Source organism: Mesocricetus auratus, unplaced genomic scaffold, assembly GCF_017639785.1.
Source record: "Mesocricetus auratus isolate SY011 unplaced genomic scaffold, BCM_Maur_2.0 Super-Scaffold_100024, whole genome shotgun sequence".
Taxonomy (NCBI): domain Eukaryota; kingdom Metazoa; phylum Chordata; class Mammalia; order Rodentia; family Cricetidae; genus Mesocricetus; species Mesocricetus auratus.
In genome coordinates this window covers 21,811,377-21,836,909 of record NW_024429205.1, presented here as the reverse complement: position 1 = coordinate 21,836,909, position 25,533 = coordinate 21,811,377, and the positions used below count along the sequence as shown (strand labels likewise).

The following is a 25,533-nucleotide window of genomic DNA, read 5'->3' as shown; positions in this document are numbered from 1 at the left end:
GCTGGTGTTTCCCTCTGCCCAGCCATTGCTTTCCTTGTCCAAGCTGTTTCCATCCTGAAGTCTTTATGGCGTTTTCTTTGTCTACACTGCACGCTCAGATTCTCAGAGAACAGACTCCGTTGACTTATCCCCTGCACAGCTCTCCCTGGCCGCAGCCTCAAGTCTCTCTCCCCAGCTCTCCACTCCGTTTTGTTGGCGTTTTGCTTTTGTGCCCCTTGTATAGAATCTAAAATGTTCATTATATTTATTGCTTGTTGAGTCTCTTCCTCAACTAGAAGGCATGCCTCAACACAACAGAGGCTTCATTTTTCCTATTCATTTTCATATCCATACTTAGTAAAAAAAAAATGGCTGAGTAGCGTACGATTGGAGGGGGGCGGGGGCAGATGGACACAGGGAATAGAGGAAACAGGAGACAAGAAAGGGCGGTGACTAACCACTGCCTGGACAGACTCGCCATAATTCTGGAGAGAAGTGAGAACACAGCTCCAGTCTACGTCCCCCTGACTGTCCCTCTGCTAATCCCCGAGGACACCAAGCTAACGGGCCAGTGTCTTGTTACTCTGGCTACACCCGAGTCCTGCCCTACCTGGTGTCCTGGTTAGAGTCCTGGGTCAGCCTCACCAGGTTGTGCACCAGCATGTCTGTGTTCTCTCTGGACCCTGAAAGCAGCTTCTCTGCGCCAATCTGCTCCAGGACCGCGGAGAGATGCTTGGCGGTACATTTCCGAACTAACGGGTTCCGATGGCTAAAAGAAAACACAATCATGGCCAAGAAGTCAGTCTCAGGGTGAAGGTATGAGAGCTGCAGACCAGCACACATGCAGATCTGTAATTGCAGACTGTAAACCATGTTCATGGCAGTCATGACTTTAGAACCATCCTGTGTGACTGGGGGGACAGGGGTGGTCTTTGGGTCGCTCCCAGCGATGGAGCTAAAGTTGACCACAGCATCAGTGGGAGTGGGACGAGCATCTGAGTGAAGCCACGTGGTAGCCACACCATTTTCAGGGTATTCACGAGCCCAAGCGTTCCTTCAGCCCCGTGCACGAGCGTTGCTGCCTTTCTCCCACCTAGGAAAACCCTTCCCAATCAATCTCCTCTTCCTTCCCTAGTCCCTCAGGTAGAATTAGATGCTCCCTGAGTTGGCACTGCTTGGTCCCTGATAAGTATTGTTGCCCTCTTGTATCCCCTGCCCACCAAATCAGGCTGCCAGCTCCCTGGAGCTGGGTACCATGCCACCATCTCAGTTGCATCTCCCAGACTCCTGCTGATGCTAAGCACTTGCACGGTGCTTAGTGACAATGGGGTGCCGTGGAATACTGGGGGGTTTTTTGGGGGTTTTTTTTGGTTTTTTTTTTTCGAGACAGGGTTTCTCTGTGGCTTTGGAGGCTGTCCTGGAACTAGCTCTGTAGACCAGGCTGGCCTGGAACTCACAGAGATCCGCCTGCCTCTGCCTCCCGAGTGCTGGGATTAAAGGCGTGCGCCACCAATGCCTGGCTGGGGTGCCGTGTAATATTGTTTTAAAATGTGTTACATTTGTTTATGCTGTGGAACATTTGTTTTGATGGCGCATAGATGTGTCGCATTCTTTTATGTTGTATTTAATTAACTCTGTGAAGCTGTGTTACTGTGCCTGTCTAAAACACCTGATTGGTCTAATAAAGAGCTGAACGGCCAATAGCCAGGAAAGATAAAGGATAGGTGGGGCTGACAGGCAGAGAGAAAAGAGGAGAAATCTGAGAAAAGAGAGATCAAGGAGTGAGAAAAGATGGGGTCAGTCACCCAGCCACACAGCCAGCCACCGAGTAAGATTATGGAAGTAAGAAAATGAAAAAGTCCAGAGGCAAAAGGTAGAGGGGATAATTTAAGTTAAGAAAAGCTGGCTAGAAACAAGCCAAGTTAAGGCCAGGTATTTATAAGTAAGAATAAGCCTCGGTGTGTGATTTATTTGGGAGCTGGGTGGCGGGCCCCCCAAAGAGCCGAAAGAGCAAAGAATAAAAACATTCAACAGCAGTGGGGTATACTTTGGTCACTTAACAAGTGGAACCTGACCTCTGATGAGAGAAACCCATCAAAGTGTTTCCTCTTTCAAATAAGGCTTGTGTGTCCACGGGCTACCAGGCGGTATTGCCATGTTCCACACAGAAGCATGCACAGTGTCCCACTGCTGTGGACATGAAGTGGAACATCAAAGCTCTCCCTACTCAGTGTGACCCACAAGTCTACGCATTGGTGTCATACCAGCAAGGTCCCCAGCATACGCAAACATATAAGCCCTGTTCTGTTGACAAAGATCAATGGTCACATCCCCTATGACAGGCATCATGACGGGCATCATGCCAAGCTCATCTTATCCATTATCTTCCAGCAACCATGAGTTGCTGCTGCCATCATGCCACAGACAAGGAAGCTGAGGCAAAGAGAAAAATCCAGAAAAGGCACCATGTCCCCCAAGTTCATCCAGCCACCGCCAGTGTTCAGGAATGCTGGGGAAGCAGGCACTGTGCTGGATGCTGTATCATGAAGCTGCTCATTCGCTCCTCACAGCCACTTCAGGGGAGAGAGACCACTGTTACCTCCATCAGCTGAGGAAGCAAAGGCCCAGAGAGGTGCTATGGCAGCGTACGGTGTGAGTCCAGGCCGCTTGGCCCAGGAGCAGCCCCCACGCTCGGCCAGTTATTGACACAATAGGCAGGGTGTGCTGGCAGGTGCAGCGGGCTCTGGGTAGGCTGAGAACCCTGTGCCTCTGTGATGATGACTTACAGGAAAAGAGAGGTGTTTTGCCCTGTGGGAGGGAGGGTTTGGGAAGGGTCTTCGGTTTTGCTATTGATTTGGTTTTGACGTAAGGGGAAGTAAACCTGGGTCTAACAGTAGCCCATCACCTCTCTCCTGAGAGAGGCCAGTTAGTCTACTTGCTTGTCCGTGTTTCAGCAGGAAAAAAAACACTGCTCCCCTGAGAGGAGCAGGAGCCTCCAGGGAACAGCTGAGGCTGCTTCTCCAACCCTGTCTCCCAAGCGTTGCCATGACCACTAAGCAGAACAACATCACCCTCTCCTTCCACCCACACTTACCCATTCTCCACAGCCTAGCCTAGAAAGGGTAGCAGGAGCCCACAGGTTACAGGGTTTTTCTCCCTCTGCTAAATGTGTGAGGCGCTTTCTCTGAAGCCTTACGTGGATGCCTTAGCATACTGACCCCTGGTATCCCAAGAGAGCCTCTACAGCCATGGTTTCTGCTCTGTCCCTCCCTGTCCCTTTCTCCCATCCTTCTCTGTCCACTGCCTATGCCAGGTTTTCCCTCCCTCCCTCCATCTCTCTGTCTCTCCTCTCTGTGTCTCTCTGTCTCTCTCTCTCTCACGCATGCATGCACACACGCGCGCACACACACAGAGAAACGACACATACTAGACACCCGCAGATGTGAGGGCCACCAATGCACGGGCAGGGGTCACGTTTTCCACCATGGCACCCAGAGCCTGGTTGGCTGCCCGCTGGATGAACTCGCTGGTGTTTCCCATCTTCTGCAGAAGGCAGCGGGCAATCTCCTCAGCCTCCTGGTCCATGCTCTTCTTCAAAGACCGGAAGAGGTCTCCAAGGGTGCTGATGGCCAGGCGGGATACCTTGGAGCGGAGGTTGGTGACCTTGGAGAGAGAGGAGAAGGGGCCTCCAGGACGGCTGTGTCTCCCCAAGGCTCTGAACACACTGCGTGGCGTGCGGCCCCCTCTGCTGCCCTGGCCCTCACCCTTTGCACACTGGAAGCGGAAATCTGTCAGTGCCTTGGGCAGAACAGCCTCACTGGGTTTTCATCGTACCCCACCTGGTTATTGTCGCAAGCATCAATTCCGTTTTCAGCGTTGTCTGAAAATGTGCACATTTGCTTTAAACTTGAAACTTTCCCTCCGGGTCCGTGTTATGAACACTTGTTCCCCAGTCTTTGGTGCTGTTTTAGGAAGATGGGGAACTTCCAGGAGGAGGAGCCTAACTGATGAAAACAGGCGGCTAGAAGCAGGCCTTTGCTCTACCCCGTCCCTCTGGGCTCCCTGTTGGCTGTACCTCTCTGTTAGCTCTATCTCCATAGACACGTTATCACTTCCCATGCCTTTCCTGCCAGGATGGACTGAAATGCCCCTGAAACCATGGGGCAGAATCTTTCCTCCCTTAGGTTGCTTCTCTCAAGAAAAGAAGGAATAGAAACACCTCTTTGTTCTTCATTCCACACTCACTCTACAGAGGAAGAAACCGCCCCTCAGTTACACGATACACCCCAGCCAAGTGTCGACACGACACAATGTCCTCTGTACTCGCAACCGTCCCACCCTGGCTAGAGCCGTCTGTTCCCAAGGGCGTAGACTGGTGTCTACAGAATCAAGCTCACGTTACAGGCTCTCAGGGCAGGACCCAGGCTGAGATCCAAGCTTTGGGGTATGCTACAACAGCCCTGAGGTTGAGGGTCAACCCAGAGCACCGCAACCCTCGTTAGACACGGCAACTACAGAAGACAAATGCAGGACTCCAAATGCTTCAGCTCCCAAAGATTACAAGATTGCAGATAAAGAAAGCCTGGTTCTCGGGGCTGGTATCTGAGGGATGGGTGGGGGCCTCCCTACCTCAGTGGCTGGAGGCTGATGAATGAGCAGAAACAGCCATGCTCCAGAGAGCCACAGTCTCTCATGGCTGAGGTATTACTCACCTGAACAGCTGTGACAGGAAAGGGCTATGATTAGGGGAAGAGGCAACATACAGAAGCTGTGGGGAGGCCTCACCTCTGCAGTCACTGCCAAGGACACATCATGCAGCCGGGTACTGAGGACCTCCGAGTGACAAGCTGCCAGGCGCTGGATGCTTGCCAGGCCCTTCTCCTTCATTTGCCTGAGAAGCAAGGCCAGGCCTGTCACAGGGGGAAGGAGGGAGGAGTCCTGTTTCTCTGCAGACAACCCCCAGCAGGGTGTGGTTGCATGGCCTCAGAAGGAGGGTTTTTTCTAGGGGTGACAACACCCAGGCTTGGGGTCCTAGTAGGCCAATACAAACTGGTTTAAAGGCTCTTGCCTGGTCCTCCACTCTGGCCACCGAGGACCTGTTTGTGTCTGTGACATAAGACATTCAATGCCAAGAAGTTGCTTGAAGTGGGGCCTGAAGATTGGAATGTTTCTGCAAGTGCTCTGGGCCACCGCATCTCTAGTGACTAAGATCTTATGTCTCATTTGCATAGTGGGAGGGCATTCATACTAAACTTGATTTAGATGGGGATATATCGTTGTTAGCCGCATGCTTGCTTAGCATGCACAAGATCCAGCGCCACACAGACTGCACATGGCGGCACATGCCTGTCATCCTGCCCACACTCAGGAGGCAGAGGCAGAAGGATCGGAAGTTCAAGGTTATACTCAATAATATACATGAGACCCTGCTTTTTTGGTTTTGGTTTTGGTTTTTCGAGACAGGGTTTCTCTGTGACTTTGTAGGCTGTCTTGGAACTCGCTCTGTAGACCAGGCTGGGCTCCAGCTCACAGAGATCTGCCTGCCTCTGCCTCCCAAGTGTTGGGATTAAAGGTGTGTGCCACCAATGCCCAGCTGAGACCCTGTTTTAAAACACATAAAATAATAAACTTGATGTAGAAGAATAAAGCTGGGACTTTTCTTGGTCTCTTTGTTCTGCAGTCAAATTCCTAGTGATCATGCTTGGCTCTAAAATATCACAGAACAACACAAGGAGCTACTTGGAAGGGCCCAGGGCATGTACAAGAAGCTAGAGATTCCACAAATATGAACCTACATGTGTTCTTGCACATCTGCACGCGCGCGCACACGCACATATACACACGCGCGCACACACGCGTGCACACACACACACACTTCCATAGCAGCAGACCCTAGGGGTAAGGGAGGAGGGACGTTGGGGGACTGGAGCTTTTCTGTATTCCTCCTAAATAACCTCCCACAGCCCAAGCCACAGGCCATGCAGCAAAGGTGATCCTTACCAGTCATCGCTGTTGAGGCACTGGAGGGCATCAGTCAGCGCCAGCTCTGGGTTTGAGAAGGGCCTCAACTCCCTGAAGGCCCGAAGATCCTCCTCCTCCTCCTCTTCCTCCCACTCGGGAGAGCCCAAGGTGAGCACGGCAGGTAATGAGTTAGCTGCATGGGAGGAAGAGACAGCAGGCTTCACCCAGGAGGATGGAGAAGAGTGTGCGTGCAGCCACACACAGAAGGGTCTGGAGGTGGCAGAGTCAGCATCACGTGCCCTGACTTCCCACCTATGGTTCGTCCCAGCGCCAACTTTCTTGCACTAGGAACATCCTGGCAGCGGGGTGGAAGCCAGCTGAGTCTGTGACGTCTCCAGGTCTCCCCTCCCTTGGCTGGGATATGGCACAATGAGTCCTTGAGAGACTTCCTGCTCACTTGGTCGTGTTTTAAGCTCACTCTGACCCATGAACCTCTTCCAGCCATCCCTCCTTGTGATCACTCCGACCCTTTGCTCCAGCCATCCCTCCTCTTGGGAGAGTACCTGAGTACGAAGCACCCCAGCAGATAGCTGAGGAAGGCAGAGTGCAGGGAAAAGGTTGGAGGAGACTGTCACCTGCGGGATCATGGCCACACTTCCAGGGACTGACAGAAAACAGGGACGAGAATGGCTGCGGTGTAAGATGCTTGCCTAGCATTTGTGAGGCTCTGGGTTCAGTCAAGACAAACAGACAGACAGACCCAGAGAGAGACAGAGAGTCAGAGACAGACAGACAGACACAGAGAAACAGAGACAAAGAACAGAACCTGCTTTCTTTCTGGCGAATAGATGCTAGAATCATAAAATTCTAGAAGAACCGGAAGGAATTTCAGAGACACAGCGCAGCCCCTCAATTCCTCCATCACAGAGCCAGCGCTGAGGTCTCCCAACCACATCTCTCTTCCTGGCTAGTTCTGCTGTGAGGGTTACCTGGTTCCCCTCCCCCAGAATGATTTTCACTGTAGTACACCCAGGAGATCCTGGATCTGGGTGCATTTGTGAGTGTGTGTGTGTGTGTGTGTGTGTGTGTGTGTGAGAGAGAGAGAGAGAGAGAGAGACAGACAGAGAATGTGTGTGCATGTATATGTGTGTGAACATGTTATGAACATGTTATGAGAGTATGTGTGTAAGTGAGCATGTGTGTGTGCATATATGTGAGTGTGTGTGTGTGTGTGTGCATTTTACTGGAGACTGAACTCATAGCTTTCCAACACGCCAGTTAAGAACGGTAGCACTGAGTTATATCACCAGCCCTCTTTACTTTTTATCTCTAGACAAGGTCTCGCTAAACCATCCAGGCTGGCCTTGAACACTCAGCCTCCTGGACATCTGGTGACGCAGTCCTGCACCACCACTAGTACTGGAGTCGCAGCCAGCCTCCAACTGCACCCCCTCCCTCCACACCATCCCCCAGCATCGTTTAACTCCCGCCCACCTAGAATTCGAGCACACACTTGCACATAGAAACACATTCAGACACAGGGCCCTGCGGGGATCACTCCAGCTTCCAGCCTCTGGGGTTTGTATTGACTTTGTCTTAGTGCCCTCTCCTACCAGCTTCTCCACAGTGCTCACGAGTATGCCTTCCCACGAGTGGCCTAGGAATTTCCATTCTCTGTACACGCACCTGAGTGCACACACACACACACACACACACACACACACACACTGAAGAAATGCAAGTGAGATGGTCTCCAGGTTCATGGTCCCCTGAGACAGGCTGGAATCACATGAAGTTCACTAAGGACATCAAGACAACCAAGGTTTCCAGTCCTGAAATTCCATCTTTTTCAGAAAGGCCAGAAACTAGGTGCAGGTGTAACTGATAAAGCCACTTAAGTGACACTCCAGTGACTGCCATGGGAGGGAAGAGTAAGAGGATTCAGACTCCAGGGAGGCCAAAGACGTTGCCCTTTCCTGATCAAGCCGCACGCTCACAAGCATGCACAGCTTCAGTAATGAGACAGTAGCCGACCACACTGGACCAAGACTCAGCAGCCCAAGGCTGGAGGCCCACCATCTCCGTGGGTGACTTGAGTCTTGGGTTCTCCATCCGCTGTCTACAAAGTGAGAGGGGCAGGTTAGAAGGGTCCATTCTCTCTCACACACAGCCCAGGCCACAGGGCGCACAGAACGGTGCCGCCTCACCGGCCACCACTGTTGAGGAGGGCATCTGTCAACCCTAGAGCATTCTTTCCATCTCTCATGGGAGAACAACAGACAAAGGAACAGACAGTCAGACAGACGGATGGAGACATCACAGAGACAGAGAGGTGGAGCCAGGCCTTGCACATGTAGTCCACTAAGCGAAAGCCCTGGCCAACCATATCTCCTAATTACCTATAATTTTCATCTCTTTTGTACTTCCCTTAGGATCAAGCATCTTTCTAGATCCTAAATAAATTTATTTTAAAGGGGATTTTAGGTCACAGTCATAGTAGGTAAGCTAGTATTGTTTGTGACACACCCTAGCTTCTGAAGCCTCAGAACCTGAATGTGGGTCTCTCTGTTAAAACAAAAAGCAAAACCAAAGGCGAAGGCCAGCAGGGTGTACACACCTGGGACCCTAGCACCTGAGAGACCAGGATACAAAGATCAAGGGCCACATAGCAAGACCTGTCACACAAGTGATAACAATAAAATGATAGATACTGAAAACAAGCCCCAACTGAAGGCTTTCTATTTGACACAACCGAACAGATACAAAGCATGGAAAAGGGAAGTGAACCAAAAATATTTATAATACGAAAACTCTGCTTTAGCCATCCATCATTATCTGCCACGTGACAGAAGAAGGAAATCTGAGATGAATTTCAACCTTTACTTTAAAAAAAGTGAGTCACCTTTGAAAGTGGGACAGAGCTTCTCCTGTTCCCTGAGATGTCCTTGCAACATCTACAGATTCCTTGGTCCTAGCCAGCCCCATGCAGCCCCAACAGTATGAAGTCACAGGCAGGCCTCCAGTGTCTTCACAGAGCCCCGCTGGGAAGTAGTTTCTTGCCAGCATCTTTGGCCCTCATACACTGATGGCTTCTCTAAGACATGTCACACTAGGCTGGTGGGACTGCTTAGCCATCTACTTGCCAGATGAGCCTTCCTGGACCCCCTAGCCTTGTGGGTCCCAGACGCTGTCTCTCTTAGAAAGATGAGCATGGGCAACATGACAAAGACGGGTAGCCTAGGTCTCCCTGGCCATACCCCAGAGCACCCAGAGATGGCCCACGTAGAGGTCAAGTCCCACCTGATGCGTGGCGGGCAAAGCTGGGCTCCTGCTTGCTCACAGGGATGCTCGGCAGGGACGCTCGGTTGGCCCGCTTCCTCAGGAAGACTCCAGTGTTGTTTCTGCGTGGGCTGCTCAGTCCAGTGGGCACAGAAAGTGTTCCACTGCCCCGCAAAGGAAGGAGGCCTGGGGGAAACCCGAAGACTAAGAAGGTCCTCCACCCCCTTGGCATCGGGTTTCTGTGGATATGCGTGCACCAGCAGGTGACAAGGGAGTAGACGTGATCCCCTGTCCAGTCTCAGGATGGGGGAAGGAAGGAGGTGTGGGCCGCCCCTCCTTTGGAAGGTTGACAGCCCCAGAGTTGTCCAGGGGGTATTCCCCAGTGGAGACACCCACCCAGTGCACCAGTACTCTTACTCGGAGAACCCGTGCTCCCACCCAGGGCATCATCAGTGCTCCCACCCAGGGCATCATCAATGCTCCCACCTGGTGCACCAGTACCTTCCTTGGTTGATGTTCTCCATGTGTCCAAGCCCTGGGAAGCCAGTTCCCGCCCCGGCTCAGGCTCCTTTGCCCTCCGAAGCATCTCCATCTCCTTCATCTGCTTCAGCCGCATCTTTTCCTGGGCGGACTTGGAGATGGTGACTTGGACCTGAAGCAAGGTCACGGACATGTCATTAACCTTGGGGTCACAGCCAGTCCTTCTGCACCTTCATCCATTTGGTCGTGAAACATAAGACTGCCTCCTATGCGTCAGCCACTGCTCCAGAGGGAGCAAAACAGAGTCAAGCCCTGGTCCCCTGGGAGCTTCAGGGCAGGGGTGGGGCACAGACAATAAAGAGCCAATCTGTCTGTGATAAGATATGCCAGAAGAAAAGCACAGCGATGGAGATGGTGGCCTTGACTTTGGGTAAGAAACCCCGTAGGTGGGTTACTTCCTTCGGGGGGAACTCAAGTGGAGACAGACAGGAAGAGAGGCAGCAGGCCACGTAGGTTTGAGGAGAGAGATGTTTCAGCTGAATGACCACAAAGTCCCTGAGGTTGGGGTGTGGCTAGCATAAGTGGGAGCAGCCTGAGTTTAAGCAGGCCAGGAAGTGGCAGGCTACATCTCACAATGATTTTTAGGGCCCATGACAGGGTCTCGGGCTTTCCCTCAGAAGGGTGTAAGAGGTCATTTGAAGTCTCGAGCAGAGGTGTGACAGGATCCAACTTCCACCTGAGGAAAGCAGTTTCTACAAAGGCTGTATTTCCATAACATTTTATCTTTAAACAGCTTGATATCCTTAAGACGTATAAGTGGAGCCCGGTGTAGTGGCTCGTGCCTCTAATCCCATAACTTGGGAGGCAGAGGCAGGCAGATCTTTGTGAGTCTGAGGGCAACCTGGTCTACACAGTGAGTTCCAGGACAGTCAGAGCCGTATAGTGAGACCATGTCTCAAAAAAAGGGGGGGAGTTATAGAATTGGGATGAAAAACCCCATGCACCCTTCATCCAGCTTCACCCAATGATGCTATCAACAACCACAGAACATTTCACTTCTGTTCCCCAAAGATCACGCTGACTACCGCACTCAAGAGCATGGAAAAGCATTAGGGAATAATGGGGCATCCGTGCCAAAGCAGGGACTGGGGAGGACCAGGCTAAAGGGAGAGCTTGGGGACAGCGGAGAGTTGGTTCTGCCGACTTATAAAATATAGGGAGAGAGAGGAAGAGAAGCCAAAGGTGGACCTGGGATTTGGGGCCTGAGCAGCCAGGAACTGCCATCCGCTAGGTGGAGACCCTGGTAGGTGAGGATTCAAAAGCAGGCGTGGTAGGGTTAGAACCTAATTAGATATGTAATAAGTGATGCTGGGTGTTCTTCTGTACATCTGCTTCTCTTATTGGTTGGTGAATAAAACACTGATTGGCCAGTGGAGGCAGGAAGGTAGGCGGGGCTAGGAGACGAGGATAATGCTGGGGAGAGAGACAGAGGGAAGACAAACAGACGCCATGTAGACACTGGGGAGATGGAACACGCTAGGTGTTCTCTGGTAAGACAAGGCCATGCAGAAATACATAGATTAGTAGTTACAGGTTAGTAATTAAAACAGAACTAGCCACTAAGAATCCTAAGCCACAGGCCAATGGTTTTATAATTAATATAGCATCCGTGTGTTTATTTGGGGCTGAAGGGCAGCGGGACCTGGCAGGACAGAAACCTGTCTTCAGAGGTATGATAAGGACTTTGACAATGTTCAGCCTGCTGTACTTTAGACACAGCTGTTGGTACCATGGACTAGAGCGCACATCCTGAGATAATTAGATAGCCTAGAGACCAGAGGGCTGAGCCCTGGGGTCTTCAGGTCTGGAAGATGGAGGAGTGAGCAAAAGATGGAGATGAGCTGTCTGTCATGAATGCCAGGAACGCCTCCCTTCTCACCTCCGTCTCTAGGTGGGAAATTGAAGAGGGACATGTCGCAAGCTGGGTCAAAAGCTGGCAAGGCAGGAGATTGAGATGTGGCATCTGGGGCCTCAGTGGGGCAGACTCCCAGACTGCAGTGTGCTCAGGAGAAACGGGGGATGTGCGGAGTGGGGGTTGTGGAAACAGGGGTTGTCCGGAGTGGGGGTTCTGATGTTAAGACAAAAGGCTCACAGAGAGCCATTGGACTGCTGGGAGTGCTCTGGACTCGGGAAGAATGTCACTGATACAAGGAAGCAGCCCAAGGCTACTGCTGGAGCAGTAGGGGGTGGAGCCAGAACAGGGCCGGGCGAGCAAGTGGGACCTTGGAGTTGGAGTAATGTGGTGGGGACAACACAACTTGCAGTGCCCAGGCCTGTGGAGCGACCATGGAGTGAGTGGCTGAAGCAGGCTGGGGCATAAGTCATGTCACACAGAGACTTGGGGCATAAGTCGTGTCACACAGAGACTTGGGGCGTAAGTCGTGTCACACAGAGACTTCTCATGACCACCCTCATAGGTGCTGTCAGCAGGCATCCCCGGCTGTGCCACAGCACGCGCTCAGGGCAGGCCTTCCACGTCTGCTGCAGAGCCCAGCTGCTGTCGTGGCTGTTTAAAGACAAGCACGAGGATCCCACGACAGCGATTGACCAATTCCATCTCAATCAGGGAAGAGAAGCCACCTCCTCCCCAAGGTCACCTTCTGAGTGAGAGGTATTTGTCAGCCTGTCAGGGGCAGCTTTGGCCTCGAGCCTCTGAGTCAGCTGCCTCTCGGCTGCTATCTTGGGGGTCAGTTCAAATTACTCAGCCTGCTTCATCCAAGCCTTCTGGGCTCTTCCCAGCATCCCGCTCCCTTCCAGGCCACAAGTGACCTTCTTCTGTCCTTCAAGTCTCCTTCCATCTGCATCCTTCCCTGTTCCCAGCCCCCACCCTCATCCTCAGCACCCTCATCCCCCCACCCCACCACCCCACCACTCCACCCCCGGGCTTCTCTTGCTCTCTGCAGCTCTCCCACCCCACCCCCACAAACTGTCCACGGGAGGGCTTGGGGAAACTGGTTTGGCAGTTCTTGGCTCTACCTCATTCCCCACTCGCTGCCCCCGCCCCGCCCCGCCCCGCCCCGCCCCGCCCCACCCCAGCAGGTTTTAGCAGCGTGCTTGCATCCAGCCAGCTGGACCTCAGCTTCTTCCGCCTGTCACTCCCCTGGTACCTTGGCGCTGGACTCCTTCTGGTCTTCGCTGCTCACCAGGGAGCGGGCTTCTTTGGCACGGCTGGGGGAGAATGCTGTCGGAGTAGAGGCGGACTGTGACGAAGCCAGGGGCTTTGGGGGGCCTTCGGCAGACTTGGCTTTGACGGCTGGGACCAAAGGCTTTGGCTCTGAGAAGTCAAGAGCAGGGACAGAGCTGAGGACAGTGGCACCCTGGGCTGTCAGTGGGGCCCTGCCCCTGTGGCTGATGGACGACTGCGCAAGTCCTCATTCCTCAGTGCCCCTGGTGCACACTTCCCTGATGGGGAAGTTAGGTTTACTCTCCAGAGCAGCACTGCCAGGGAAGCCAAGGGCCATGTCATTCTCCTTCATTCTCTCACTCACTCACTCATTCATTCAGAAAGCAAGCGCTGAATATTTTGTTCTGAGAGGAGAGAAGGTGGGAAAACAGAGTCAAATAAAACACACCTGTTTATACCACTCCAGCAGAACTGGGAGGGGCCAGAGAAATTTTGAAAACTAGACTAACCCTCCCACTTCACAGATGGGAAAACTGAGGCCCAACAACCTTCATTTCCAAATATCAGTTCCATAAAATCTCATCATCACTCTATATTTTCCCAATCAATGGATTTAAAGGTACGTCGTTTTTAATAGAGAGAACAGGGATGGGTTCCTTAATTTTCTCCTGCCCCTAAATTTGGTCACTCATCACCTGGAGAAAACCAGCTAACCAGGGGTTCCTTGGAAGTGGGCAGCAATCTGGGGGTGCTCAGGGCTGGAAAGGGCATTTTGTGTCTGTGTTTTGTCCCTGCCAAGCCTGCCTCTCAGGCCTGGCTCCATGTCCTATCCCAGAGGAATGTCCTGGACAACAGCCTGTCCCTCCGCCAGCTGCCTCACCTTGCTGAGCTGATTAGTCAGGGACCTGCCAGGAAGTGGGTCACCCTCCTGCCAGCCAACACAGCAGCCTGAGCTCAGAATGCCCCTCACAGGCTGTGGCCTCTCCCCCCACCCCCAATCACTCTCCAGCCCTGGCACAGCCCCCTGCACCCCACGCCCTCTCCAAGGCGGATCATCAGCCCCGAAGGGATGACCTTCTACATCCGCTCTCCTCCCTCCTCCCTGCTTCCCTTTACCTCTCCCTCCTCCTTCCAGAAAGCTGCTCTTCCCCCACCTGCACCCCGCCCCTCTTCGGTTGGCCTGCTCTCCTGACCTTTGAATTTGCTAAGAGCAACTGTCTGAGGTTTAGGAGAGGTGGTTTACTGTCACGCTCTGACCAGTGAGGACATCTCGATGCGCTTACCACAAGGCAAGAAGCCTCTGCTTGGTGAGTCAGGCCCACCCTGCCCCGGTGCAAAGCCACTGCAATAGTGACAGGGCTGCTTTCCGGCTCCGAGAGCACTACTGGGAGCTCAGTGAGCATCAAGGTGACCTGCACCAAATCAAACTATTCAGCCAGGTTCACCAAAAGAACAGCACGTCACCAAAAGAACAGCATGTCTCCCTCGTCTGGACTGCCAAGAGCTACATGGGTTGGTGTGCATCCCGGTGCTCTGTAGAGCAGATGCCGATAAGAACGGCTGCCTCCCTGGTCCCTGGTACAGGCTTGTCACCACTCTGTAGTGTGGTGACATCTTCCCCATCTGTCTGTGAAACGAGGGAGCCTCAAGTCTCAGATGGCCTAATTCCATAACCCAGTCCGTGGATGCAAAGAACAGAAACAAGATGAGTGCTCATGGGGCTACGTACCCAGAGATGTCGGGGTCTTCTCTAGAGGCCCATTCTTGCAAGTCAGCCTTAAAGGAAGAGAGAAAAGAACCGTGTGAGATCCAGTTAGCCAGAGACACTGTGGCGAGAAGCCTGGGGGGGGGGGCAGTGAGATGGACAGAGAGATGGGAGCTTGTTTCCCTGGCAGAGTGGCAGGAGATGTAGCTCCTTAAACAAAGACTGGGTCGTTGATTACCTGTCAGGCGTGCCTGGGAGTCCAGGCACAGTGCTAGGTGGGTCCCTGGCAGTGCAATCATCTGTTTCCTAGGTACAGCATCCACATGAAAACTGCTGTCTTAAACTAGACCCGTGTCTTTGACACTCAGTTCCCGACACAATCCCTGCTTTGGCCCGCGCTTCATGGCAAGTGTTTTAGCTGCTAAGCCATCTCTCCTTCTCCTACTGCCCACCACACTTTAAAAAAATGTGTGTATAGCACCGGGAGGTGGTGGCACACACCTTTAATCCCAGCACCCGGAAGGCAGAAGCAGGTGGATCTCTATGAGTTCAAGACAAACCTGTCTTACAAGAGCTAGTTCCAGGACAGCCTCCAAACCACAGAGAAACCCTGTCTCGAAAAACCAAGAAAAGTGTGTGTGTGTTGTGTGTGCCTATTGCATCAGGGTTTCCTTGTGGGGGCGCGTGTGTGGGAGGTACATGTGCAAGTATGTGCGCGCGTGTCTGGAGGATCAGGGTTGATGCTGGGTGTCACCCTCCATCACTCTCCCCCTTACGCTTTGAGGCACTGAACCCAGAACTCACTGTCCCAACTAGAGTGGCTACCCAGCTTGCCCTGAGGACTCCATCTCCTCCTCTCATACACCGGGGACACAGGATGGACCATGATGACCACCAGATCTCATGTGGTTTAGGGACCCAGCTCTCAAGATTACACTGCAAATGCTTTGCCTGCCAAGCCATCATCCCAGCCCCACGGTGACCCTATAAAGTCAGAGCTTGTTTAGTCCCTGGGTCTAAGAGTTTTTGATGACACTGCGTTGCTTCAAGATGGGGGTTACATCCCTCCGGAGGGCACTCATAGGCCCCTCAGACAAGCCGAGTCTATCTCACAGACAATGTCTTCATAGCTGTCATTCCTCCCTGTGTATCTTCTCCTCCATCTTACACTGTCTCCCCGCTTCAAAATTCCTCTAAGAAGTCATCCCAGCTTGATTGAGACACTTTCCTGTTGGGCTTCCCAACATAGTGGGCAGCCTTCTCCTCTCCTCCAGTCTTGGACTCAGTGGTTTGCACACGAGTCTCTCTCATCCCCAAAGAATTATTTACCCTGGTTTCCAAAGCACCTAGCAGATAGTAGGTGCTTAGTAGTTTTTAAGTAAATGAATGATTAGGTGGGTGAATGAATGAATGAAGTGGCCACAGAATGGTGTTCCCATCCATTTGCTAGACAGCCTTACAGAATTGCAGACAGACAGCATAAGGTGGGTGTTTCTATGTGACTAATTCATGCCAAGCACTAACCTTAGCATCACAGGTTTTTGAGATACAGCCCCTGTCCTATAAAGTGCCAAATTAAAGAATAGAATGATGTTTAAACAAGACAAAATAAATAAAATGAAGACACGAGAATCTATTTAAGTAGCCAAGGTTTGTTAGTTAAATCAATGAAGCAATGGAATTTAGGTGGGGGTGGACAGGTAGTCATGTCATATGGACAAGGCAGAGGTGGTCACTTCCTGTCCTTGCCAGTCATGGAAGCCAGGTGAGGCGGGGGCAGAAGGACAGTGCTGCTGTGCAGGACAGAAAAGCGCCACACAGGGACTGAGGCTCTGGTTTGGGAATCAGCAGGCCCACAAAGGCGTGGGAAGGACCCTGTATATAGTGCAGGAGGAGAGTAAGATGTTCCCTGTGCACAGCACAGGAGGAGGGTGAGATGCTCCCTGTGTACAGCACAAGAGGAGGGTGAGGTGCTCCCTGTGTACAGCACAGGAGGAGGCTGAGGAGCTCCCTGGGTTCAAACCAAGCAGGCTGCTCTCAAAAGCTGCCGGCAGCAAGAGGTGAAGGAGACGGTCATAAAGGGTGTGTGGGGACTGAAGATGTGGGGGGGGGCTGGACAGCGAGGGGCAGATGAGGACCTTTGGGGAGAAGCTATGAAGCAGCTAGGAGTGGAGAGTGGGAGGGAATGGCAGGGACAAGAGCCAGGTGGGTACTTCCGGGTATTCTGTTGTTGCAGGAGAGACATGGGGAGGGGCAAGCTGGGGGCGGGGGGTGGTGGGGGGGAGACCAAGAGCACAGGAAGCCAGAGCCAGACTGCTGAAGGTGCAGGCAGATCCTCCATGGAAGGGCATTCTGGAGAAGCACAAGGAGCCTCGTGTTGCCATGGTAACATTTTACACTCCCTTTCTCCCTACTTCCTCTAATGCTGACCAGCATCAGCCATGAGAAACCAGAGGTTCCCAGTGAGAGTGTGGGTCCCAGGGAGAGGCCAGGCCATGGGCAAAGTCACCCAGAGCACCTGATCCTGGAGGTCATGGGCACAGGTAAAGGCTCCAGAAGATAACCAGAAGTTTTCCAGGACGGGTAAACTTAAGTGACAGATGAAAAGGGACGCGTAGGAGCCTGCCTGGAAGGTCAAGACACGGGTCAAACCAGAGAGGAGAGGGCCGAACAAAGTCTGAGGGCTGCCACAGTCCAGAAGATACGAGAAAGTCAAGTCGTGAGACGGGAGGAAAGGACCTGGGCAGAGCAAGGTCTCCACCATTAATGCCGCAGCGAGGAGAGGCATCCGGGCAGGAAGAGGAATGAACGGTAAGAAGGAGGAGGTGAACTGTGTGTGGAATGGGAGAGCTCCCATCCAGGAGCAGGGGCATGGACACATTCCTGCATCCCAGGAAGCCCCGAGAAAGATGGGGACATCTGGCCAAAGAAATGTGGAAGGAGGATATGGCAACTATATGTAGTGGTTCACGTGAGAAACACCTCCCGTGGACTCAGCGTTTGAATACTGGGTCCAGGGTGGGTGGCAACGTTTGGGTAGGTTTAGGAGGCGTGGCCTTGCTGGATGACCACTTTGGGGTGTCAAAAGCTTTGCGCTATTCCCAGTGCTTTCACTCGGCTTCCTGCTTGAGGACCAAGATGTGAGCTCTCAGCATCCTGTGCCACCATGCCCGATGCTTTCCCACCATAACGGACTCTTGACCTTTGAAACGTAAGTGCAAGTAAACTCTTTCTTCTGTAACTTGCCTTGGTCCTGTGGTCTTTTATCATAGCAATAGAAAAGAAAACTAATACAGGCTCAGGGTCGATGAGCGTATAGTCAGACTCACGCACATCCAGAGACACATACACTCACATATGTGTGTACATGCTCACACATATACACAAACACGATCATAAACATACACTCACAGGCATGTGCATATGAATTCTTACTTCTTCTGACATGTCTGGGCTGGCCACTGAATGCTGAGAGCCATTTAGAAGGCTCTGCCTGTCTTCTTTACAAGATTCATAACAACACTGAGCCTCTGCCCCAACTGTTTCTGGGTATAAAGACCCCTCTTTTTTTTTTTTTTTTTTTTTTTGGTTTTTTTTTTTTTTTTGGTTTTTTTCGAGACAGGGTTTCTCTGTAGCTTTGGAGGCTGTCCTGGAACTCACTCTGTAGACCAGGCTGGCCTCGAACTCACAGAGATCCGCCTGCCTCTGCCTCCTGAGTGCTGGGATAAAGACCCCTCTTTAAGCCCAAAAGTTTTAGGGAAAACCCATATGCTCACACATGTGCATACACAAACATGCACACACATGAGCATACTCATATATACATGCTAATGGTGGTGGTTTTAGTAACTATCAGTTAAGAAAACACATAATAATAAAGACCCACCGTGAATTTGACCATACCCTAAAACAGTTTGTACTTTATTCATCACTATGACAACCATAGTCATTAAGAAACTAAAAAACAGGCCTCCCACATCACTTGCCACGTATGCCTTCGTGGATCAGAGAAGTCCCCAACATCTGTGCTATGGCCTCCATGAGTCTAGGGTTTGTGGGTGGGGCATTTTACCTTAAACTAACCTAGGACCTCAAAGCTGTACCTACCATGGTGACTCAGCAATGAAGAACCCAATGGGGCTGAGAGGGTGCACAAGTTACAGGAGAGATGACTACAAACAGACCTGAGATTTGAGGTTGGCTCCTTACCGCGTATGTGGGACCCTTGGTCCTGTAAGCACATCCTGGCCTGGACCCAAGGGGCTGGGCAGGGAGTCAGGCCTGCAGGAAGAGGTCCCTGTGGGCAGCCGGGCCTTCGGAATGGGCGGGATCACGATGCCTCCTAGAGACTTGTGCATCTTCTCATCATTGCAATGCAGATATTGCCTGGAGATCTGTACCTGGAAGGGGAGGGGAGCCTGGTCCTCGGAAGCATGACTCACTGTCTCCCAGTGACCTCACACGGAGTGTGAGGAGCCAGCTGGGGAAAGGGCCTCTTAGCCCCAGCCCAGCCCCTCTGGAAAAGCCAATCTTTCCCAGTCGCTCTAGGTGGGAAGACTAACAAGCTCTCCTGTGTTTTTTATTACTGTTTGGATTTTTCTATCTTCTCATTTCAGAAGAACCTGTGACTATCAGAGCAGGAAAGGACCCTCTAAAATACCCGACTCAAAGTTCTGCTTTCACAGATATACAAAATAGAGCTGGTGGGGGTGGTCCCCCATGCCAACTCACTGGCATTAAACAAGAGATAACCAGAAAACCAGGCAAGTCCTGAGACATGAATACCAGGGAAACCCTGGGGGCCCCCAACTCTAGGATGGACAGCCTTGCAGCCCCTGTATCTCTCAGACGCTTCCCTCCCACCAAACTCCCGGGTTAGCTGTGGAGGTCTGGAATACTACGGGGAGAGGAGGTGAGATGGCAGCCCCGAGCCTCTCTCGGTGCCATCCTGATCTTGATGGCTGTCCTGAGACACTTGCAGAGATGCACAGAGCATGGGACAAGAGCTGGTAAAGAAAGCAGGCAGAGTAACTGCAGTAAAGACCGGGGCCGCGGAGCCTCTTTACCTCCTGGGCACTGGCTCCCGAGTCCTGGAGGACATGTCTGCCCCCAGGAGGGTCCAGGTCATTCTCCTTGGCACTGCTGGCCTCAGGGGTGGTGGGGATGCTCTGGATGGGGGGCATTGGCCTGGCCACCCTCAGCAGCCTCTGTGAGGCGGTACGGGGGATGGTGCTCCTCAGAGGTCCTCCTTTGGGACCTCCTCCAGGACCTGGAGAGGCTGGGCAAGGTAAGATGCAGAATGAGTTAGTATCTGGAGCACGGGGAGTGGAGGGGGATTGCCATGCTAACATAGGACTTGTGTCCTGAGAGAAGCAGGGATGCTGACGGGAGAGAGCAGGGCTCGCTCGCTCCAGCCCTACGCCCCACACCCACCGGAAGACCAGAAAAGCGGCCGGGGATTTAAGGGTCCCTTTTCATTTCCATAGAATTCGGTAGAAATGAACATCAGAGTCAAAGAGGGTAGCGTGGAGAGACAGAGAGCAGTGGTGGGCTAAGAGAGGGGGCAGCCGGCCCTGGCTAGAAGCTGTGTGACCCTGCCTGTCCCTAACTTCAGATCTAAAATGTCCCTCCTCAGATTCACGTCTGCAGTACTTTCTCCCCAGCTGGCTGTGCTATTTGGAGCAACTGTGGAGGCTTTAGGAGATGAGGACCAGCCGGAGGAGGGCAGAAGTAGGTTACTCAGGAGAGAACTTTGAAGGTTACAACCCAGACCCCGGGTCCAGCCTCAGCTTCCTGGTTTATGAACAGCCTCGGATACATGCACCCACTGCCGTGAACGGAGCTACCCCACCCTGCTTCCCCCACCCCAGCTTGGAAGTGTGAGTCAAAATAAACCTTTCTTCCCTTCAGCTGTTTCTGCTCTGCGTGCTGGTCAGAGATGTGAGCGTAATAAGGTATCCACCGAGACTCAAGGAATAGACCCCATAGAGTGCCAGCCGAGCTCCTGGTGAATCCCAGTCGTTCTATGCACTTACACAAGATGCCAGTCTGGTGCCAGGCAGACACAGGTCGATTCCTTCTCCCTCCTCACTTCTTCAGATACCAAGGCGGGGTAGAGCTGCCTTGACATTCCTAACCTAGCCTAAAAGACACGCTGCCCCTCTTCCAGCATTTTTATACTTTATCCTCCCCGCCCCCTGCCTATCCCGCAGAGCAGCACCCCATCAGTAGAAGCCCACTGACCAGCCCCAGCGGACCCCCAAGAGCCTGAACACCTACTGATCCTCACAGCCTGGGTGACCTGGAGTCCGTGACCTCAGAGCCGCTGGTGGCAGGGTCACGGCTCACCTTGAGAAGATGCTGCCGTGCCTTCTGAGAGCCGCCTCTTCTTGAGCTTGTCCTTAATCTGGATGGTGTCCCGGGCCACACTGCTGGCCTCTGATTCCATGGAGGGGATAGCTCCCACAGGGTGGGGCCCCAAGGCCAGAGCTCCGAGGTTCCTGGGGTAGCCATTCCTGGCCTGCCAGCCTATCAAAGGCGCATCCAATGTGTGGCTACCCTGGGCCTTGTGTCCGCTCAAGAGTTGTGATGGCTTCTCACTGCTTAGGACATTTGACACTGGCTGCAGAGAGGCTGAGAGAAACAGAGAGAGGATGGCTTCTCAGCCAAGACCCCAGGTGGCACTAGGCACCAGCAAACTTGTTAGTATTGCTTCCATAGCCAGCCATATGCCTGATGCACCCAGTCACTCTGTGTTTCGGTCATTCCTGGGAGCCATTTATAGATCAGTGGTGCCATGAGACACCTAACCCCGAATGAGACCCACATCATGAAGTCTTCCAGGAATGAAAGGGGATCTGTATGCAGCCTTATTGCAGAATGAGCAAGAAATGCTAACTACATAGGAAAAAGGCTCTCTGCCCAGGGAACACATTCAGCAGACTCCAGGACACAGCCTTAGAGGACTGACAACAATATCAATGGGTCTTCAGAACAAGTCATGCTCACATGTAGACTTCAAGCCATGCAATTTCTCCTTCATCCAGCATTCAATAGACACTGTCAGTGTGCAGAGCATTGTCCAGTCAGTGGAGGGACAGAGATGAGTGGAACACAGACTTTGTGATTAAGGGACTTTCAATATGATATGCTGTTAGTGGGTTCAAGGTAAATATGAAATATGCCCTAAGTTATGGAGAGACATGTTCAATGCACTTGCTGTTGTGATGATGTAGAAGGTGTTGGTGGACTGTGGGGCCCAAAGGGGTCCTAGAACCTAGAAGAGCAAGGGGAATCGTGGGCAGGGAGCATGCAGAGGCACTTCCATGTTGTTTCACTTCCTGGAACCCCTGGACATAACCCCTAAGACCTGATGCTCAGAAGTTGGAGTGTAGCTGGCATACAACCCACGGATGGACAAACTCCTGGACCAGCCACAACCCTGAGATAATACAACTTCCCAGAACCATGGAAGCTTCCACTCAGAGCAAAGGGACTGAGCCCTGCCCTGACAGTCTATAGACAGACAAGAGAGCAGAGAGTCCGGGAGCAGAAGGTGACACAGGGCCTGAGCGGAGTGTAGGCAACCACCAGAGCAGAGCCGCCATGTTCATGACCTCATCTCCTGCCACGCATGCCCCGCTGCCTTCCTAAGCCCGAGGTGCAGGCCCCTGGGGAGACTGGCCCTGTCCTGCTGGAGTCTGAGGCGTCCCAGGTTCCCAGAAGAACTAATCCACACCAAGAGCACCACCTTCCCAGCCCTGGGTCTCCCTCAATGACCCTCATCACCTAAGGAGACTTTTGTTTGTTTGTTTTACTTTTTGTTTCAGTGGTTCTGTTTGCTTTTGTTTTGTTTCATCTCTACTCCTTAATTAAAATAACTTCTAAAACTAGGCATCACTCCACACATATAAAAGTTGGTATATAAATGTCTTGGCAGATTTAAATGGTCACAAGTGCATAATTTCCAGTTTTTAATTTCATTTTGTTTTGTTTGTTTTTCGAGACAGGGTTTCTCTGTGGCTTTGGAGGCTCTCCTAGAACTAGTTCTTGTAGACCAGCCTGTGTCTCGAACTCACAGAGATCCGCCTGCCTCTGCCTCCGGAGTACTGGGATTAAAGGTGTGCACCACCACCACCCAGCATTTTTTTTCTTTTAGACAAAAGTCTGTGTAACCCAGGTTAGCCTCAAACTCATTGTGTGGCTGAGGATGACTTTGAATTCTGCTCCTCTACTTCTTCCAGGAGCATTTTAAACAAGGGCCATGATACAAAAACACCTGCTATATAGTTTGAGAATGTGCAAGCATCCAGATACCATTCCATCTCCTCCAGGCTGAGTTCCAGCTCTGTGGTCAGTGGCCTTGCCAGGGCAGTTTCTAGAAAATCATCTCCCGTCCCATGCCAAAGACCCCAGAGAGGCCACCAAGGTCACTGGTGGTGACCCAGTTCCCAGGCCAGGTTCGTACCTTCACCATAAGCAAGAAGACTAGAGTCTATGCTTCCAGGCGGGGGCACTCGGAGCCCGACACTAGTCCGAGGAACACTCCCACAGTACACAGCCACCGGAGCCAGAACTTCAGCTGGGAAGAGAATCACAAAATAATGGTACCTTAGCGTCCTCTGTGGCCAAAACTAGGGCATAAAGGAAGGATAGGAGTACATACACCCACACGCCCACTACCGTTCTCCACTTGGGGTCTCTAGAAGAACGAAGGGCAGAGCCTGGTCCATTGGTGGGGGTACCAGCCAGGAAGTGACCTCAACAAGTCCCATAAACCCTACCAGCCCCAGCCTCCCTAGTATCCCTCTCATCAAATTCTTCCTGCTTCCTCTCTCATGCCTGATTTCTCCCCTTCTGTCTGTCTGTCCGTCTGTCCCTCCCTCCCTCCCTCTCTCTCTGCTCTCTCTACCTCTGTCTGCTCTTTAGCTGCTTCCAGCTTTGGGTCAAGCCCTTTGGTTAGGTTTTTCTCCAGCCTCCTCCAGCAGCCAGTGAAACTGAAGCCTGCTGACCCTAATCCTGACTTCTGTCACAGTGTGTCTCAGTGCTCTCCCTGGACCACCCTCTGATACCCATCACAGGCAACGAACTTACCTGAGAAGCCTTGGTCTTGGCAAAGCCCTGATTCAGAGCATCTATCACCTGCCTCGTTCTTAGAGGGCCTCAATCAGTAATCTCTAGTCTTCCCCCCCACAGCCTCCCTGATTTAACAAATGGCACCCTTCGCTCCTAGTGCCTGCACCGCGCAGGGACTCTGGCCTGTACACATTGACCAGAGGGTAGCAAGGCTGACCCAGTAAGGAGATTGGAAGGCCAGTGGCAGACAGATGTTGAAAAATAAGCAATGACACAGTAAGCCCCAGTAAGGGAAGAGATGAAAAGGCTTCCCAGTAGGAGAGGAACCAGAGCAGAAGCCAGGGAAAGAAGAGGGTGGCGGCTAGGGGACCACCCCTTTAAGAAGCCTTCATCGAGCCTACTACTACTATTAGTGAAAGAAACATAGCACGGCATGGTGCTGTACCCCTGGGTCAGAACCCTCATCAGGGAAACTTCTTGAAGTGGGTGGGATTTAATACAGAGACCCACGACTGGACAGTGTACCGGGAGCGACTTCGGAACACTCCATCCTAAATGAGATGTCTTCACCGAATCCCTCCTTTAAAGGCTCAGGGATCCTCGGGGAAGAGGAGGCAGAAAGGTTGTGAGAGCCAGAGGAAGTGGATGACTCCAAGAAAGGTACGTCTTCCAGACGCAACAGGGTTGACACACATGCCAACTCACAGAGACTGTGACAGCACACACAATGCCTGCCCACAGTCAGACCTGACAAGATTCCAGCCCTGGAAAGGGGACACAACGTCCAAGGTTAGGACGACGCCCCGAACCAGGAAGCTATCTGCAACTGACGCCTGCTAGCACTGGGAAAATCAGTGTTCTCCAGTGGAGTCACACCGGATACGTAGACCGCGCTCCAGGGCAGGCTCCAGTCAGGAGCAGTCGGCCAGCACCGAATGAACCCCTGCTTTGTGGCTGTTATTGCTGTGTGCTTTTTGTTTTATTTGGATTTTTTTCTTCATTTTTGTTGTTGTTATTGTTGTTTTTTGGTTTTTTTTGAGACAGGGTTTTTCTGTAGCTTTGGAGGCTGTCCTGGAACTCACTTTGTAGACCAGGCTGGCCTCGAACTCACAGAGATCCACCTGCCTCTGCCTCCCGAGTGCTGGGATTAAAGGCGTGCGCCACCAACGCCCGGCCTTGTTGTTGTTTTTTAATTCTTTGTTTTTGTTTCAAGAAAGAGAGATCGGGGGGTTGGGTGAGTAGCAATGTGGGGCAGATATCCCAGCTGCTACCTTCTTTCCCAGGGTCACCTGGAGACATGGGCCCATCCGAGGTCAGTAGTAACTCCACACTTGACAGTCATATTCAGCTCATCTGGGGCAGGGGCAAATCCCTCAGTTTCCACCAGAAACCAGGGTGCCTGGACTGTCTCCTGACCCAGCCACCCACAGGCTCACAGCCACAAGGTGGAATTAACCCTTCAAGGAACCAACCCACTGTGTTTCAGAGCAGACACAAAGCCAGCTGGAGACGCCTGCAGGCCAGGGAGCTTTACAGGCAGACAGTCAAGACCACTAAGACATCCAAGATCGTTGAGTGGCTACATGACCACACCTCCCCAGCAGAGCGTGACCCCTGAACTATGCAAGGAATGTTCCCAGCCCATCAAGGTTCCCTACCTGGAGGGACATCATCGCGGGTGTCCATGCCCTGGGTGGGGAAGGTGCCCACCAGACTGTCTGGAGGTGGCAGTTGTCCCTGGACCCTGAGTGCAGGCCTCAGGGGTCCAAAGGGTGCTGGCCTGTGACATCCAGGGCCCTGTGGAAAAAAAGAAAGAAGGAAAGAAAGAAAGAAAGAAAGAAAGAAAGAAAGAAAGAAAAGGAAGGAAGAA

At 52.3% G+C, this 25,533-nt stretch overlaps 1 protein-coding gene and 1 long non-coding RNA gene across 7 annotated transcripts in view; one reads left to right on the top strand and one right to left on the bottom strand.

Annotated features, from left to right (window-relative positions):
- Positions 1-25,533, bottom strand: part of Togaram2 (TOG array regulator of axonemal microtubules 2) — a 57,158-nt gene that overhangs the window by 22,743 nt on the left and 8,882 nt on the right. For 4 of the 6 annotated variants that reach the window (XM_040730840.1, XM_040730838.1, XM_040730839.1 and 1 more), the window contains 13 exons: positions 25,322-25,460; positions 23,056-23,169; positions 20,937-21,221; positions 19,655-19,866; positions 18,798-18,988; positions 14,613-14,659; positions 12,867-13,033; positions 9,706-9,871; positions 9,241-9,405; positions 5,980-6,133; positions 4,765-4,870; positions 3,407-3,642; positions 590-748 (listed from right to left, as the gene is read on the bottom strand). In XM_040730840.1, the coding sequence (XP_040586774.1) occupies positions 590-748; positions 3,407-3,642; positions 4,765-4,870; positions 5,980-6,133; positions 9,241-9,405; positions 9,706-9,871; positions 12,867-13,033; positions 14,613-14,659; positions 18,798-18,988; positions 19,655-19,866; positions 20,937-21,221; positions 23,056-23,169; positions 25,322-25,349 (2,030 nt within the window). In that variant the 5' untranslated portion in view covers positions 25,350-25,460. The remainder of the gene's footprint in view (positions 1-589; positions 749-3,406; positions 3,643-4,764; positions 4,871-5,979; positions 6,134-9,240; positions 9,406-9,705; positions 9,872-12,866; positions 13,034-14,612; positions 14,660-18,797; positions 18,989-19,654; positions 19,867-20,936; positions 21,222-23,055; positions 23,170-25,321; positions 25,461-25,533) is intronic. The other 2 variants (XM_040730841.1, XM_021229253.2) reach the window with 1 other exon arrangement.
- On the top strand, positions 17,025-19,383 carry LOC121133802. Its single transcript, XR_005870792.1, has 3 exons — positions 17,025-17,399; positions 17,694-17,799; positions 19,205-19,383. It is a non-coding gene; the product is annotated as an uncharacterized LOC121133802 (long non-coding RNA).